Raw genomic sequence first — 18,160 nt, 5'->3', positions numbered from 1 at the left:
GCCCCTCAATCTTAATGCTCATTTCTCAGTCGTGGACTATTTACCAAAACCGCTTCTACATGTGATTTTAGGGTGGAGCTACTTGGGTGGCACCAGTATTTTCTGCGAAAAACAAGGGGTGTAGAGGGGGGAGGATGGAAAACTGAACGCTTGATATTCAGCCAACCTGCAAAGAAATATATTCAAAATACAATTAATTCATCAGTTAGAACAAAAATGAGTATTTACCCGGCAGACAGTAATGTTTCAGTCAGAAGACGAAAATGAATTCCTCTATAAACAGCGATTTCTTCATACAAAATACATCAGTGTAAATTTATTTCAAACGTACTATTTGTATTTATTTATAAATTGTGAAAACTGTGCAACATTGTATTTATTTACAAATTGTGAAAACTGTGCATTATAGCAAACCTAACAAGAACCCACAAGGATAAGTGTTTTCTGACTTGCCCGTTGATAACAGAAAACAATGCGAAAGGAATTTGGGACAGAATGCCTCACATGAACCTAAGCTGACGCATAAAAAGGCACATTAAACTTGACTCAACTGTGCTGTGTTGTTAGAGGACATTTGAGGATAATTTGTCCTCACACTACAGTAAGTTTAATATATAATAAAAATAAAAGCCAACATCTAAATAAGGGGTAAATAATATACACGTTCCAGCACATTTATCAACAACCTCATGAAATAAAAAAATGCAGCAGCTTTTTATCAAGGAACGATGGTGAAGTAAGCCAACTCACTTCATTAAGGAAAAAAAATGGATTGATGTGATTGTTTTGCCAGAGACAATGTCAAAGGGATTTGAGGACTTTCATTTAACAAATCGTAGTGACCCGATGCTGTCTTGAAGTCTTTTTGTGCCAAGGACATAAATAATGAAGATAATCATTTAGATAAATGTGCCTTTTTGTGACATCTATATACATGTATAAAGCTTATTTGGTGGAACACAGTCTATTTTCTTGACAGGGCAAAGTCCATTTTCTCTGATTTTGGAGCTTTCCTAAACAGGTTTAAAATAATCCAGCAGACTGTTGGCCTGGCTCCTCCTCCCAGTGATTTTCTTGTCTTTGGCTTCTTTCTTGAGTTTCTGGGAAACAGCAGGAATCTTCAAAACTGGGCTACGCTGCTCCCATTCTCTTATCAGTTCTGTCTAAAGGTTGGCCGGCAGTTGGGAAAAAACTTCGAGGTCCACATTTGGAGGCAATGGATATGTTGAAGTGATGTTGCCCTCACTGCGGTTCGAGGATGTGCTGCTGTGGGACATTGACGCCGGGTGGGGCGACTCTACAGGGACAGAGGCAGCACTTTCTGTCGGTCCAGCCTGGGGCGAAGTTGCATGGCGGATGGTCGGGTTCTTTGCAGCATTGTGTGGAGTTTTCATGTTGAGGGAGTGAAGATCGTTTGCACCACTTCCACTCTTAAAGTCAATCTACAAAAGAGGAAAATGTGATTGTAACACCACTACAGAGTAGAATTAGGCAATTACTGTATTTTCCGCACTGAAGGGTGCACTGGATAATAGGACGCACCCCCCAAAAATGTGTCATATAATGTCATACATAAGGCGCACCGGACTATGGGGCGCATGAAATTGAGCCTACAGTAAGAGTTCCCGTGTATAACAGCAGTACAGTTATCTGTCGAATGATTAAAACCACAAAAGATTATTTGGAACGGGAATCAAACCCGGATTGCAGCAGTGAGGGCGCAGTCACTTTATCACTAGACTATCAGCGGTACGAATGACACACAAAAGGTTGTGATTTGTAAAGTCACATCACTGGCTCTTTAAAAGGGAACCATGGACAGGATTTGCTCTCTCTTTTTTGTCCCCCGGAGCGAACAAAGCGAGTAACCATACAATTGAAAGATCGTTACGGACGCTCTCCTACTTACGAACATTCGAGTTACGAAAACCAGTAAATACAGCAATGTCCGGATAATTTTCGACATCTCCCAAAAAATGTTTGTAAGTTATATTTTGTATTGTGCATCTTTTTCCGAGTACAGGACAGTAATACTTCTTTCCGCCGCTACCGGCGTGTGACGCTGTGAGAGCTCACCCGGCATCCACCGGCTTCCTCTTCCTGTCACAGCCCCAGTTCGTGTGTAAACATATTGTACTGTATCTCCAGCACGCTAAGAACTTTGACATTTTCATAGTTCAATATCTTGTGCATCCGTTTAACATGGTTGGGTTAGAGCACAGGTGTCAAAGAGGCGGCCCGCGGGCCAGATCAGGCCCGCTAAGGGATTGGATCCGGCCCGCGAGACAACACTCAGAGAAGCGCAAGAGAAAAACACGCTGCATGTTGAAATATGTCCACTTGATGTTGCCAAAGCCAGGTGCCTCGAACAAAGACACTGTACTTGTATTTCTCTCTCTCTCTCTCTCTCTCTCTCTCTCATCTTTGTCTCTCTTTCTCTCATCTTCGTCTCTCTCTCTCTCTCTCTCTCATCTTTGTCTCTCTCTCTCATCTTTGTCCCTTTGTCTCTTTGTCTCTCTCTCTCTCTCTCTCTCTCTTTCTCTCATCTTCGTCTCTCTCTCTCTCTCATCTTTGTCTCTCTCTCTCATCTTTGTCTCTCTCTCTCATCTTTGTCCCTTTGTCTCTTTGTCTCTCTCTCTCTCTTTGTCGCTCTCTCTCTCTCTCTCTCTCTCTCTCTCCCTTTTTTCCTTTTGTCTCTTTTCTCATTCTCTCCTCATACCCTTCGCGCTTTTTCTCTTTTCTCTCCTTCTGTCTCTCTATTACTCTTTGGATTTCTTTCTTCCTCTCCCTTACTTTCCCCCTCTCTCACGACTTCTCTTTTTATCTCTTTTGTTTCTCACACTCTCTCCCTCTCTCTCTTTGTCCCGCCCTCTCTCCTTTTCCCTCCCTCTTTCTTTATTTCTTTACCTCTCTTTTTCTTTCTCTTTAATCTGCAAGTCCGGCCCCCGACAGAATGTTTGTTCTATCGTGTGGCCCCCGAGTTCAAATGAGTTTGACACCCCTGGGTTAGAGTGTAAAGAAGAGGTGAGCCGCTTCTTTTGAAATGAAAGTGGAATAAGAAAGCTTGATGCGGTTGAACAAAATGGTTGGTTTCCTTTTATTCGGCCACTTTCTACCGCAGAGGAGGAATTAGCCTAACTCTTGAAGCCCATCTTCCAAAAGTAAGTTAAACTTAACTTTATTTGTCTTGATAGAGCATATTATTTTATTAAATGTTTATTTTTCAGTCCAAAACAATACTTATACAAGCCTTAAACATACTTATATAAACGTTAAACATACAAAATATAGCAGTGAAGCAACATACGAACAAATTCAACTTACGAACGATCGTCCGGAACCTATCTCGATCGTAAGTAGGGGAGCGTCTGTATAACGGCACGAGGTCTCACACTGCAAGAATGTTCGACCCCAACTGCCATCCTCACTGTGTCCTGGCCGAGACACGGTGTAAAACAACTCAACAAGGTGACGGTTTCAATTTTCATGCTGTTCGGTTATGTAGGCTTGGCAACTTTAGCAGAAAAGCCCAAACGAATGAATATCCTGAAGTAATTGAAGTCCTGTTCCCTTTAGATAATATTCAATTTTTTAGATTTCCTTTCTCTGACCCACATGCCAGACACTCGCCATCAGCTCGATCCTAAATTTGTCTATGTAAAAATCTGCTACATCGTGAAACAGCAAGTAAAATTTCAGTCCGCTACCTGACTTTGAGCTCGACGTTGATTAGGAGAGGCGCTGGGTGAGAAGAAGGAAGCGATGGAGCCGCTAGTGGTGGATGACTGGGCTTGGCTCTGCAGGTTGCTGAAGCAAACGTTGATGAGGGTCAAGTGGAAAGGTGATGTTGTGTCCACCATTTTGAAGAACAGCTTCATGGCCACGGAGAGTAAATGGGACAGGGCATTGTTGCTGCTGGCTAAAGAGATTTTGCAGGAAAATATAGTCAGAAAAAGGACATTTGCCAAGTAATGGTAGATCATAAATTGATCTTCATTTTATTATTTTCTTCCAAGTCTTTGATGTTGTTTTTTCCCGGAGTATAAATTTGTATGTAATTTTGTTTATTGTTATGCTATTTGACAAACACTTGGATTTTTTATTGTTTTATTTCATAGAATATTCTTTTGTTTTGTGCATTATAGTTATAGCCGTCTAAAAGACAATTTATCGATTAATAAAATTACCGTTAGTCGCAGACCTACTATATTATGAGCTGTCTTGATCATTTAAATGCAAAAAAGGAAACTGGATGTAAAAATTACATTTTTTTCATCTAACATTTTCAAGGAGTGATGCGTACTTAGATGTTAAATGTGCCTTGGCTAACACTTTGATGTAACTTAAAAATGGATTCCCTTTACCTGAGGTGATTTCCTGTCCGACGTGATTTGCGATGGGACACTGGCGGCTCTCTCGACCGCACCACTTGTTGCTTGACGAGTATTTACGAACTGAGAGACGAAAGGTTTGCGGCTGCCTTCCATCTTTGCGCATTCTGGAAACCACACACAAGTTTCATGTTCAGAAACACGTGTGGTAAGTATAACACGCAAGCCGAATAGTCGAAAAAGCCATTTTGGACCAAAACTAAAAGAAACATGTTTGGAGCCGCAAATAATGAGAAGCTTTGTATGAGCATTAGAAGGAAGTCAGCACATTCATGCGTATATTGTTAGCATAAACATTCCGTGTCTCGCTAGTTTTTCAAAGCATGGTAAGTGAAAAAAACGTTTAAAAATGAATCTTAAACTGTTTGCATTACAAAAAAATGCATCCTCTAATCCACAGGTGTCAAACAACACTCAGAGAAGCGCAAGAGAAAAACAAGCTGCAGGTTGAAATATGTCAACTTGATGTTGCCAAAGCTAGGTGCCTCTCACAAAGACACTGTACTTGTATTTATTTCTCTCTCTCTCTCTCTCTCTCTCTCTCTCTCTCTCTTTTCCACCCCTTTTCTCCCACTCTGTCTCTGTCTCTTTGACTCTCTGTGGCTCTCTTTTTCTCTTCCTTTGTTGCTCTTTGTCTCTTTCTCTCTCTGTGTCTTTAACCTCTTTTGCTCTAACTTCCTTTTTTCCTTTTCTCTTTCTCTCTTCAAACCCTTCGCGCTTTCTTTTCTCTTTTCTCTCCTTCTGTCTTTCTATCCCTCTTTGGATTTCTTTCTTCCTCTCCCTTTCTTTTCCCCCTCTCTCACGACTTTTATATTTTGTTCCTCACGCTCCCTCCCTCTCTCTCATTTTCTTTCTTTCTCCCGCCCTCTCTCCTTTTCCCTCCCTCTTTCTCTTATTTCTTTATCTCTCTTTTTCTTTCTCTTTAATCTACTAGTCCGGACCCCGACAGAATGTTTGTTCTATGGTGTGGCCCCCGAGTTAAAATGAGTTTGACACCCCTGCTCTAATCAATTCAGTATATTGTTAGTTCCTTTGTTCCTTTTGCTAAATTCAGATCATATAGTAGATATGGCACCCCCTAAGAAAACCTATGTAGCCCACGCTGGTTCTGAAAATATCTCACCAGTAATGGATTATTGTGATTTTCTAGGTAATTTGATTTCTAAATCGTGCGATAAATCACTGTTCTTAGAGACATAAGCAATGATTCAAAAACATTTTTAACTAAATATTTAAAACACTACCTGTTGTCAGATTACAAAAAATGTCACTGAATATGTAGTAATGATTCCATGAGTTTTCCACTTTTATTATGTAATCATTACACATTATTCATTTAGGTGTAATAAATACACTTTATGTTTATCCATACATTTGAATGAAGTACAGTACAGTACTTACTTGCTGTATCAATTTGATGTTTCAATGTACCCAGTCTTAAAGCTCTTGTGAAGATGTGACTTCATTACTTTGACTGGAAAATCACATTTCAGTTAAGTGTCATGTTTTTGTTCAGTTTCATTATAGTCATCCCACATCTTTTTCCTATAAAAAGAGTCGTCAGCCACTTTTCTGTGTTTGTTTAGGGATGAGTTTGTCCTGTTCACAAGCCCAGAATTTTCTGTTTGTTTCTTATTTTGTTTATTTGTAATAAAAATCTTGAACAGAACTGTTCTCTTCAGCTCTTGTTTATTCGTGTAAATATAAATCCTGGAAGTTTAATGGAACACGTGCAAGACACAGATTGTCGATGCCAACTCCTAATAAATAAAACCTGGTAAAAACATAATTACAAGATAGTAACAACATAGTATTAACATGCTGATCATTAACAAAAGAGTAGCTGAACGTTTTGTGACCTTTTATCAAGTCCAGGGTTCGGGAACCTATGGCTCACAGGCCATATATGGCTCTTATCATGAGTACATATGGTTTGGAGATCAAATTATACTCATGCAAATCTCATCTATAGCGTTCCAATTCTGACAAGCGCAGAGTGGTCTAGTGCGCGCATAGCTGACAAAATCCTAGTAACATGAACAGTTCGGTAGAGTATGTAAAGAGCATAATCTTTACTATAGTCTAGAGCAGGGGTCGGGAACCTTTTTGACTCAAAGAGCCATAAAAGCAAAAAATATTAATTTTATTTTGGGAAAGAGCCACACCATATATTATGAGACAAATTTACTAAATTGCTAAACCCGCGCCCCAGACAAAAGCTTAGTCTTCAGCACATTTATTTTTGATGATTTGATAAAAATTATGAAAAGAGAATAATGCCAGAGCCCCTGTCCCAAAATCAACAAACATACCACTTTAAACTTGTCTCTTTCTTGCAATGACTCAAGATCGGTTAAACTCCTTTTGACCCTTTTTTATCATACATATTGGTTTCAAAACCAGATGCAAGCATTTATTTTGTAAAAACGTCACAACATTCTGAGAATAGGGAGCCTTATGTGCTTACCTTTGGCGAGAGATGGGAAGGAGTGCTTGTACTTTTTGCATAGCTCCACCCATCCCTCCCACTCACCCAATCAAATGACTAAGTTCTCTTCCGGTGTTTTGGCGTATTTACAGTTCTGTGGATTCATCATAAGGTATCTGAACACTGAACACAGATTACATAGTGAACTTTTATATAAAGGATTCTTTAGCGTTGTACAGCTAAAACGAGTTTTTTTTTCCCCATTTTTTGTGTGACACCTTGACTGTAAATTGTAGTGAAAAACGTGCCATATATATACTGCGAAGTAATCGTTTGACAGTAAGTTTCGGTTTGGCTTTGCGTGTAACTTAACAGGATAGACGAATCAAGTTTTGGACAAGATGGAGAAATTTTGCATGCAATCAAATCTGTCTCTGAGCCACAGATACTCGTAGAAAGAGCCATATATGGCTCGCGAGCAATAGGGTCCCGACCCCTGGTCTAGAGTCAAGATTTACCCCCCACAAATCCCGTTTTGGCTGTACGTTGCGAAAAGAATTATTTTTATATGGAACTTCATAAAACAATTTAGGTTCATAGTTTAAACGCTTTATGGTGAAAACCCACAGAAAAACTGCAAGAATCACTAGTCAGGCACACAGAGCAATTTAATTGGATGAGCGGTGGTGGTGAGCAGAGCTATGCAAACAGCACACTTCTTTCTTTCCAGCACAGTCTGCACCAAAGGTAAATACGACAGTATCCTCGTTTGCAGCATTTTGTGACATTTTACAAAAGAGATCTGCTTGCTGCTTATTTAAAAAAAAAAAAAAAAAAAAAAAAAGCATCAATGCTCTGAAGTAATTGTGGGAGAGAGACAAGTTTAAAGTGGTGTATTTGTTAATATGGGACACAGGCTCTTGAATTATTTTTATTCAATAAATGTTTAAAATAATCCAAAGTCTCACAGTGAAATAAAATGTTGTGAACAATTAGATTATGTCTGGAGAGCGTGTCTGGTGGTTTTGCTGAAATTGTCTTCAAACGTATGGTATTTAAATGTATTATGGTTCTCTGGGTCAAAAAGGTTCTGACTCTTGATCTAGTCAATAAACTTAATTTTAATGTAAAGTGAAAACAAATTCATGCAAAACATTGAGAAAAAAGGCTGACCTCTCCACCAGGCTACCCAAGAGCTGCTGAATCTTCTCCATCACTTCTTTCACGCTTGTCATTTTCTTAAAGGAGTCTTCATCACTGAGAGACTTAAGTGATCAGAGTGTTAAGATCGACAATTCAGAGATTATTTTTGGTTACGAGATGTTTGCACCTTTACCTGTGGAGCTCCGGTGGGGCTGACGGGAGAGTCATCCACGCCTAGTGATAGATTTTTCAAACGAGCCGCGCTCTGAGAACCGAATTCTCTTACAAGCTCAGTCTTAGGGAAGAACTGCAAGTCCCTGACGCTCACCAATCCCAGTGCTTGGAGCCTTTTAGCCGTTTGGTGTCCAATTCCTATAGAATACAGCGGTACCTCTTTATATGAGCACTTCTATACATGAGAATTTTGGTATATGAGTTTTTTATAACAAAAATCTTCCTCGAAATATGTAGGAAATTACAGTTCACGAGCAGTTCCAGAGGCTACCACTAGAGATTGCTCAGCGCACAACTCTGCTCACCACCAGCATCAATTTGTCCGTTTTGCACATGCAAACTACTACAGGCCAAAATATTAAAACATTTTGCTGTGAAAATATTTTGTGTGTAACAAAAATCTTGCTCGAAATATGTGGGAAAGTCCAGTTCACGAGCAGTTTCAGAGGCTACCACTAGAGACTGCTCAACGCACAAGTTTGCTTACTGCCAGCATAAATTTGTCCATTTTGCACATTCAAACTACTACAGGACAAAATATTTTAAAAAATTGCTGTGAAAATGTTTTTTGTGTAACAAAAATCTAGCTGGAAATATGTAGGAAATTCCAGTTCACAAGCAGTTCCAGAGGCTACCACTAGAGACTGCTCAACGCACAAGTCTGCTTACTGCCAGCATCAATTTGTCGATTTTGCACAAGCAAACTACTACAGGCCAAAATATTAGAACATTTTGCTATAAAAATGTTTTGCGTGGACGTTCATTTAAAGTTACAGTGACTTTATTTAAGTTTTCAGTAAGTGCTTACGTATCATCAACAGTCTTTCGATCTTATATCTGTTGACCTCCTTCATTTGCTCCCCTTATCAATGATTGAAAATCCTCCTTATTAAGTGATAATAAAACTTACAAACACAAGGAGATACCAATTTAATCACAGCAGGACTGACTGTGTAGAATACAGCGATCGTTTTAGCAATCTACAATGACGTTGTCGTCTTTTACCAGAGACAAAGATGATCCAGATAAGAGCCGAAATAGAGATAAGTTACCTCGATTGTTATTCATGTACACAATGTGAAATGATAAAAAAAATGTATAAACTGTGGGTAAAACGTATTAACTGACAGGTATGACCCTCCTCCTAGCAACACCCCCTTCCGCTGCAGAACGTGCACACATTCATTACGGCACTCATGATAAATTTGCATTTTATTCGGTTAATATAATATTATTTATCATATTAAAGTGCTTTTTATGTTTGATAACTAGTTGAATGTGTTTTAAGTGATTAGGAAGATGTGTTTGATAGCTATTTTGGGTTTACATTGATACTTTTGGAAGACAGAGAACGGACCAATCAGTTTTTAATTATTTCATATCGGGAAAAGTATTTTGTTACACGAGCAATTCGAGCTACGAGCATGCTCCCGGAATAAAATTCATCTCACAAGATGAGGTACCATTGTACACAAAATTGACCCTCAAGGCGGCAACACTAGAAATGACTTACAGTGGAACCTCGGTTTTCGAACGCCTCTCAGTTCGAACAAATCGGTGTTCGACCAAAAATTTCGAGAAATTCTTGCTTCGCTGTTCGGTCAAAAATTCGGAGTTCGAAAGCCGGTAATGCGTGAGTGCGTACGCTAGAGTGTGATGCTGAGCGGCGTACGGGTGTAGATCGTGTAGATCGCCCCCACCCCTCGTGACCAACTGTTATCACGTGCGCACTTGCCTCTTTTTGCTTTCGCTTTTAATATCTGTGAACGGAGTGTTTTAGCCCCTAACTATGCCTCCGAAGAGGGTCGGTGCAAGCAGGACAGGTGAAAAAAGAAAAGTTGTTTGTACAACTATTGCCTTTAAGAAAGACATAATAGCTAAATATGAAAGAGGTGTGCGAGTTTCCGATCTTGCTAGGGAATACAGCATGCGCCTTCTGCTGACCACCACAAAGGTAAGAAATCCTATTCATAATTATTTTCTTTATCTTTTTTTTTTCTTACACGTTCGTGTTAGCGTAATCTTTTGTACGGAAGATTACGATAACGCAAACGTACGATTATCCTGGGTTAGCTCTATGATTACGTTGAACATTCAGGTAAACATTCAGGGTGTTGGAACAGAGCCCAAAATTCAGGGTGTTGGAACGGAGTCCCCTTTCCAATGAAGCGCTAGCCACTTGTGGTGCTAAATGACTTGTAAACGACCTGATTTTCTTATTTTTACACGTTCATGTTAGCGTAATCTTTCGTACGGGAGATTAGCTTCATGTTTATGTTAAACATTCATGGTAAACATTCAGGGTGTTGGAACGGATTAAAACGATTTACGTTATTTTTAATAGGAAAAATGATTTCGGTGATTGAACAAATCGGCTCTCGAACAGGGTTCTGGAACGGATTATGGTCGAGAACCAAGGTTCCACTGTACTTCAAAAACATACCTGGTATCTTACGGAGACTGCTTAGACTGCCCATGATGTCATTTACATTTTCTGGTAGCAACGTAGTTTGCTGGTTGGGTTTAAAGGTGCCAGACACCAGCTTGGCCAACAGTTTGCTGGTGGCGACACCAGCACAGCCGGTGAGGCCCAGTCGATTGTGGATGGCTTCCCTCAGCTCGGCAGCAATGTGAGACCCTAATGCCAACTCAGGGTAAACGCTGGCTGTAGCCTTAAAGGCTTCATCTGGAAATCAGAAATCATTAAGGCGGATTCACCTACCGATTCAAGCTGTGAAGAATTGACAAACGATAATTATTTATTTTTTCTATATAGTTTTATGTATACATTTTATCATACACATGTATAAAATATTTTCTGGACTATAAAGTGCACCAAAAAAAAAAATTGGCAAGGGATTTGAAAGTGCGGCTTATAACCCACAGAATACAGTGGATAAGATTGGAAACACATACAGTATTTATAGGTGTGCGTTACTTCATGAGGTGTTATGGTAAACTTACCAATTTGATCAATCGATAATTATCGCTGGCTTGAAGAGCAATGCAACAGGATTCAAACACTGGTCTTAGCAGTGATGGAGCTGACACTCTACAACTAGCCCACCAGTGGTTCAGATAACATTCAAAAAGACATCAGCACTTAACTCATTATCACACTATTTTTACTCACGCTACCAGAAACACTCATTTGCTTAGAGCATTCTGATAGGTTAAACATCTCCACTCAATTACCTGTGTGTCAATATAATTGCTAAAGACAGAAACAAACAGAAAGTAAAACAGAAAGTATTTCAACAAAATACTATATAAGCCCTTTTTTTTATACATTTACATACTAAACCGAGAGGTTGTTTACGCACAAGTAGAGAGACTGATTACCCTATCAGAATGGACTAGCAAATTGGTGTTTCTGGCTCTGTGAGTAAAATAGTGTGATAAACTCTAAAGCCTTTTCATTTTCTAGCTGTACCACAGTCAGTGTGATATTAATGTGTTGGAACCCTCACTGCCGCAATTTGGGTTTGATTCTCGTTGTAAACAATGTTTTGCAATTTTAACCAGTGATAATTAAAAACTGATTCATCATTTCACTATTATATGCTGTAAGTGTATAAAGAGCCCAAGGGTTATACACAAATAAACACGGTAGCTCTTACTGTAGTCGCTATTTCATGAAAAATGGATGGCAAAATACTATTTTTGGCGGATGCGCCTTAGGATCTGGTGCACCTTATAGAGCGGAAAATATGGTGGTTCTATTTAAAATTTATACAAGTGTTTCAAAAAAATTTCGAGCCAAAACACACTTTCATTGAAAATATCTCAAGACACATCACCAGCAGAACTATTTCTATCCGTCTACCCTGGTCATATCCCTCGAGAGGGGTGACCGACAGCAAGACAAAGACATACAAAAACAAAGAAAAATTTAAAAAGGGAAAAAGTAGAAAAAAACATACATTTTTTTGGACCATGGCCAACCCAAATGCCCAAACATCCTAACAGGTTAAGCACCTCTTCACCCAAGTTGGCCATGCTTTCGTCCCTCCAGATGAAACGGGATACAAGAAAGTGGCCATGTCACTTGGGTCAGGGTGACACAACACACTCTTCTGTTCAACAGCAGGGCCCGACAGCTTTCACTGGTTTACCCCTGCCGCATCATACATGTGCCCTGCCCATCCCCTAGAACAAGTCTAAACATCCCACTATACTATTAACATCACCAGCAGTACACTTAAAAAAATTATAGCTTTCATTTGGACCTTTAAATCATCAATAACGACAATAATGTAGCAATATGAAGTGTGATCAAATAGTCTGGGAATCATTATTTTTGGCTGCCGCGACTAATGGGGTAGTATGGATGAATACTTACTTTCTTTTAAAATTATGTTATTACTTAAACTGAAGAAAAACAAAAGTTCACGGGCAGAACATTTTGCTCATTTTTTCAAAATTTGCTACATTTTTTAACTTGTTTTTCTATTGTACGATTATTTTTTTACCTGGTTTATTTTTTAACAAAATAAAAAAACATTAATTGTAAGCACAATTGTCCCCAAGTGATCAATTTTGCCCATTTCAAAGTAGATATTTTTTTATCTTTTTTATTTTTTTTTTTACACAGTTTTCGACTAAACAATTATTTTTACATGGTTTATTCTCTAACAAAATGAGAAACAAACTTGATTGTGAGCACAATTGTTCTGAGGAAATCAATTTTGCTCATTTTAAAGTTTATATTTGTTTTTCATTTTACCATATTTTCTACACAATTTTCTATTGAAAAATTATTTTCACTTGGTTAATTCTCTAACAAAAGAATAAAAAAACTTAATTGAAAGTGGATTTTTTACTATATTTTTCACTTAGTTTTAGATTCTTACAATTATTTTTTTTCCCTTAAAAAAAGCTAGAACCCAATGGTAAGCACCAAGGATCCAAATTTCTTCAATAAGTTACAAAAATGATTCACATGAAGTACTCATCATAATACAATATTCCGTCGTAAGTATTATTTAGATATTAAGTTTACAAACATTGACGTCAATCATTGCAATGAAAATAGGAATCTGCTGCCACCTACTGGTACGGAATAATATTTCTGTACTCTGCTGATCACTGAAAGACACAGGAGTCCTCAACAATGGAATGCTTCTTTGAAAATACCATTTAATTTAATGTCACCAATAAGAAGAATTAGACTATAAATGGAGCACACCAGGCAAAAATTTGCGACACATTGTTCAAGGAATTAAACCACCAATTAAAAGTAGCCACTTCATAAAAAGTTCCAAATGTGTGCAGACAGGTTCTATCCTACATTTCTGATTTTTTTTCATAGAGGAAATTAAGGCCGTGCAGCGGTTAGCGCATGTGCGTAACAGTTCTGAGGTCATGAGATTGAACCTTCCTGTGTGGAGTTTGCATGTTCTCCCTGTGGTTGCGTGGGTTTCCTCCCACATTCCAAAAACAAGGATGTCAGGTTAATTGGCCGGTGTGAATGAGCAGGTGAGTTGTCTGTCCCTGTGTGCCCTGCGACTGGCTGGCAACCAATTCAGGGTGTCCCCTGCCCACTGCCCGAGGATAGCTGGGATGGGCTCCAGCACCCCTGCAACCCTCCTGAGGATAAGCTGTACAGATAATGGATGGATGGAGGTTCTATCCCCGAAAATTGTCAATATATCAACACAACAAATATGAGCGATTACTAGAGTTATTTTGCTGATTTGGACCAGAACTTACTTGAGGTACTGTAGACGTGACCTATAAATGACAACTCTGGTGTGTGTGGCAGCCGTTTCTCGATCATTTCTGTTATGTCCGCAAAGTTCTCATCAAAACCAAGCCTTTCAACCAATGGACAGAAAGACAGCAACAGATCTTGTGGGAAAGCAAAGAAATAGGAAATAATTGACAAAACATCACAATATACAGGACTGCGGGATGTTAGAAAAAGCTCTTCGTAATTCCAAAAAGAATTAACTAAAGGAGTCAAAACTCGCATTATTTTTTTTACCAGAGAACACTCGCCTGGAAAACTGACATTTTCTTATTATTAAGATTCAAGATTCAAAGTGTTTATTGTCATATGGACAGTAAAGAACCACGATTCCCTGCACAATGAAATTCTTACTTTGGTTTCCACACAGTTGCCAGTGTAATAAAACTAAGAAACTATCTACATGTATGTATATTATACATATATTCATACATATATATATATATATTCATACATATATATATATATATATATATATATATATACATATATATATATATATTCATACATATATATATACATATATATATATATATACATACATATATATATATTCATACATATATATATATATATATATATATATATATATATATATATATATATATATATTATATAAAAGAATATTAACAAAATTAAAAAGATAAAAATACAAGATTAGCTCAAGATGAGTTAAGACGATATGATAAAAATAAGATAAAACACAGTTGAAAGTGACTTTAGTGCAAGAATAGTTCAAGTATACTCCCGTTTAAAGTGACTGTAGTGTGCTGAACGTGTCTGTGGTGAAGAATAATGATTAAAATTAACCTATTGACGTAGCATTTGCACTTATTCATGCACTGCCCCTTTAGAAGTGAGTCCTACCTGTCACTTGGTAGGACATTTCCCTGTAGTGCGTCAAGTCCTCTCCTTTCACCAGCACGAGTTGAGGACATTTCTGTTTGGCGTCGATGACTGACATCAGTTTTGTCACACCTTGCCGTCTCGCCACATAGTTGCATGTGACTATGATGTATTTTTGCTGGATACCTGATGACATAGAAAATATATTGTGGGTATTGATCGTTAGAGAAGATTTTAATAACTTTAGCAGGGTTCCTACAGCTTAAGGCAAAAGAAATCAAGACTTTAAACTTTTTGAATATCTTTTGAAATTGAATTTAAGACCAATTTACCCAAAAAAAAAAAACAAGAAAAAACATAATTGAAACACACAAAACAAAAAACACCACATGAACTAGAGGCAATATTAAACAAGTGTTTATATTAAGTTTTTTTTTTTTAAGTTTTAGACATGGAAAACAAAAACAAAAAAATGTTTACAGTACATCATGGATCCTCAGTCAAAACTGGCAGATAACTACTAATTCCAAAGAAATCTTCTGCTACATGAAATTCTTTTTACTAAATCATTTTAGTTCTAACAAATATAAATATTTTCAATGACGATTAAGGCCTTACTTTTAGAATGAATAATTAATTGCCTTTCAAGACTTTTAAGGGATCCGTGGGAACCATTTTTAGAACAAATTGTTTGATTGTGAATTATTAAATCACATAAATTAACACATATTTCACCATTTACAAACTCACACTACAGTATAAGTTACAGAGCAATTCCTTTCAAATTTGGGTCAGTAATAACAGAAACATGTTTAAAAAAATATTTTAAGAGTGATATAAGGAAATAAAACCCTGCGGTGTCTTCTTGAAAAAAAACAAAAACAATCTAATAAAAAAGCAAAAGATAGAACAACATTAGGGCTTTTGGTAAGTCATGAGAAGAAATGAGATCAGTAATTTCCAAATAGGGGTAAGGTTTGCAAGGGGATCCGATATTTGGAGGCACTCATAAGTGTATGTGAGATTCTAAAAAATGTTTATAGTAAGGAAAATAATACTTAAAATGAGCAAAATGATTCAATATGGCATGACATTTTGTGAAAGCCCCAGTGAGTAATATTAAACAATTTAATGGCAGCTTCTTGGTTGGAATTTCACTAGGTAAAAGAAATACAAATTTCTTGATCTATGATTTCTCATGAAAAAAAAACTGTGGTATGATAAGTCGAGTAGGACAGCACGTCGGCGCAGTGGTTAGCGCGTGTGCGGCACAGTTCTAAGGTCTTGGGAACCTCCTGTGTGGGTTCAAATCCAGCTACCGGACTTACTGTGCGGAGTTTGTATGTTCTCCCCGTGCTTGCGTGGGTTTCCTCCGGGCACTCCGGTTTCCTCCCACATTCCGAAGACATGCATTTCAGGTGGATTGGCTGGTCCAAATTGTCCCTAGGTGTGAATGAGCGAGCGAGCTGTCTGTCCCTGTGTGCCCTGCGATTGGCTGGCAACCAGTTCAGGGTGTCCCCTGCCCACTGCCCGATGATTGCTGGGATGGGCTCCAGCACCCCCGCGACCTTAATGAGGATAAGCGGTGCAGCTAGTGAGATGAGATGATAAGTCGAGTATTCTTACTTAGTGTAAAAATCAAAGGTTTTTTTTTTTTTTTTTTAATGAATTAGTTTTCTGTACCACTAGGAGGCACTATATTAGATGCTGTACCTTATTGTGATGCTAAACGTTTCGTTGGTTGGATCGCTTAAACCACTTAGGTCATTGGGGCACCATTTCCTGTAGTGCGTCTTGGGCGAGTACAGCTTGGTGGCGAAAATCCCTCACCAGGCCAACATAGGTTTCTACCCGGTACAATTATAATAATAAAAATACAGATTCTTGGAAAACAACTTTGCACTGGTTAGAGATACCAGATTGAAGAGAATACTTTACAAGGGGTAAATTACAAGATAAAATACAGGACTGTCTCGGAAAATTAGAATATCATAATAAAGTTATGTATTGTCTGTAATTAATTCTTTTTAAATGTCAAGCATTGTTGATTTATTGCAGTTCTCCTGAAATATGGCAAGGCATATTCTATAGCATATGAATAACCTATATTTCATATTGAAAAGATCTGTGTATTATTTGTTATTGCAACATCCATTGCAGCCTGGTCATCCTGGAAGGGGGATTACCTCACGTGCTGTCCATTCTCAAGGTTTCATTTTCCTCATGTTGAGGTTTTTGAGTTTTTTCTTGCCCTCATGTCGGTTTTAGATCAGGGGATGATGTAATAATAGTCTGTGGTTTGAAATAATCTGTGGTCTGTGCAGCCCTTTGAGACTTTTTGTGATTAAGGGCTATACAAATAAACATGACTTGACCTTTCATTATTTAGTATGTTGCGAAGTATGATTTATAGCCTACTAGTTTACTTTTACATATTCTAATATTTTGAGATGGGGTATTTGAGTTTTCTTCATAATCAGACTTGAAATAGTTCAGTTGAATTTTTGTAACGAATCCAGAATATTTTACATTCCTGGGTTTCTTTCTTAGAGAAAATAAATATATTTATCACAATATTTCAATTTTCTCAGACAGTCCTGTGATGTTGACTGACCCAGAGGGACGTCTCTTAATTCAGGGTTTCTGATCATTTCCACTTGTGCATAGAAGCAATCCAGATCAAAATGCAAAATGACTCTGCGTGCAGGTGTTTCGAGACTCGATCCTGAAAATATCACAACAAAACACAGACGTATTATGCATTTCATCAGTTCGAAGCAGTTGGTTTTTGTCAGGGTTGGGTAGGGTTACTTTAACTGGATTACTTTCAATTACTTTTGGATTACTCCAATAGCAAATATGCTAATAAAAGACAAAAGAAACTAAATATGAATAAAATGACTAAATTTTGTGCAGGCTTGGGGAGTAACGGAATACATGGAACGGCAAAAATGATGTTGCAAGCTGTTTGGATTTATTTTCATTTTGTTTCTGTCGCATTTTATGTTAGTTTTGCCGGAGATCAAAGAGATCAAAGCCAGGAGAGCTTACCACGTGTTTTGAGTCATCATTGAAAGTAATCCAGTTAAAGTAACCTTACCCAACCCTGGTTTTTGTGATTTCAATTCACCAGAACCTCGACAGGTTCGTGGCAGATCCGTCAAGGGTTGTTTCCAATCGGTTTCCCCTTCGCCCACTTCGTCCTCGCTTCTTTCCATTGAGAAAATGTGATTAATATCCGTCTTGTTTATGCAGAATGTCAACAACACAGAGGCGAAAGTGAGGTGAAATACCAACAAGTAAGAAATCAACATCTCGGTGACAACAGCGCCATCTGTTGATAAACTGGCTTTACTACAAATAATCCGA

The 18,160-nt window shown here is 38.0% G+C and overlaps 1 protein-coding gene across 1 annotated transcript; it reads right to left on the bottom strand.

Annotated features, from left to right (window-relative positions):
- Nucleotides 1-315: 315 nt before the first annotated feature.
- poli (polymerase (DNA directed) iota) lies at nt 316-18,083 on the bottom strand. Its single transcript, XM_088336540.1, has 10 exons — nt 17,892-18,083; nt 17,406-17,516; nt 14,813-14,977; nt 13,909-14,046; nt 10,640-10,882; nt 8,156-8,334; nt 7,993-8,084; nt 4,365-4,498; nt 3,708-3,919; nt 316-1,442 (listed from the first exon to the last, which is right to left on the bottom strand). The coding sequence occupies exons 1-10, from the start codon at nt 18,007-18,009 to the stop codon at nt 1,164-1,166; spliced, it is 1,671 nt and encodes a 556-aa protein (XP_088192666.1). The 5' UTR covers nt 18,010-18,083; the 3' UTR covers nt 316-1,163.
- Between the last annotated feature and the right edge of the window lie 77 nt (nt 18,084-18,160).

This window comes from Urocampus carinirostris, chromosome 5 (genome assembly GCF_059441175.1).
Source record: "Urocampus carinirostris isolate Australia breed hairy pipefish chromosome 5, RoL_Ucar_1.0, whole genome shotgun sequence".
NCBI classification, from domain to species: domain Eukaryota; kingdom Metazoa; phylum Chordata; class Actinopteri; order Syngnathiformes; family Syngnathidae; genus Urocampus; species Urocampus carinirostris.
Note: the sequence above shows the minus strand (reverse complement) of the source record. Positions and strands in the feature narration are given on the sequence as shown.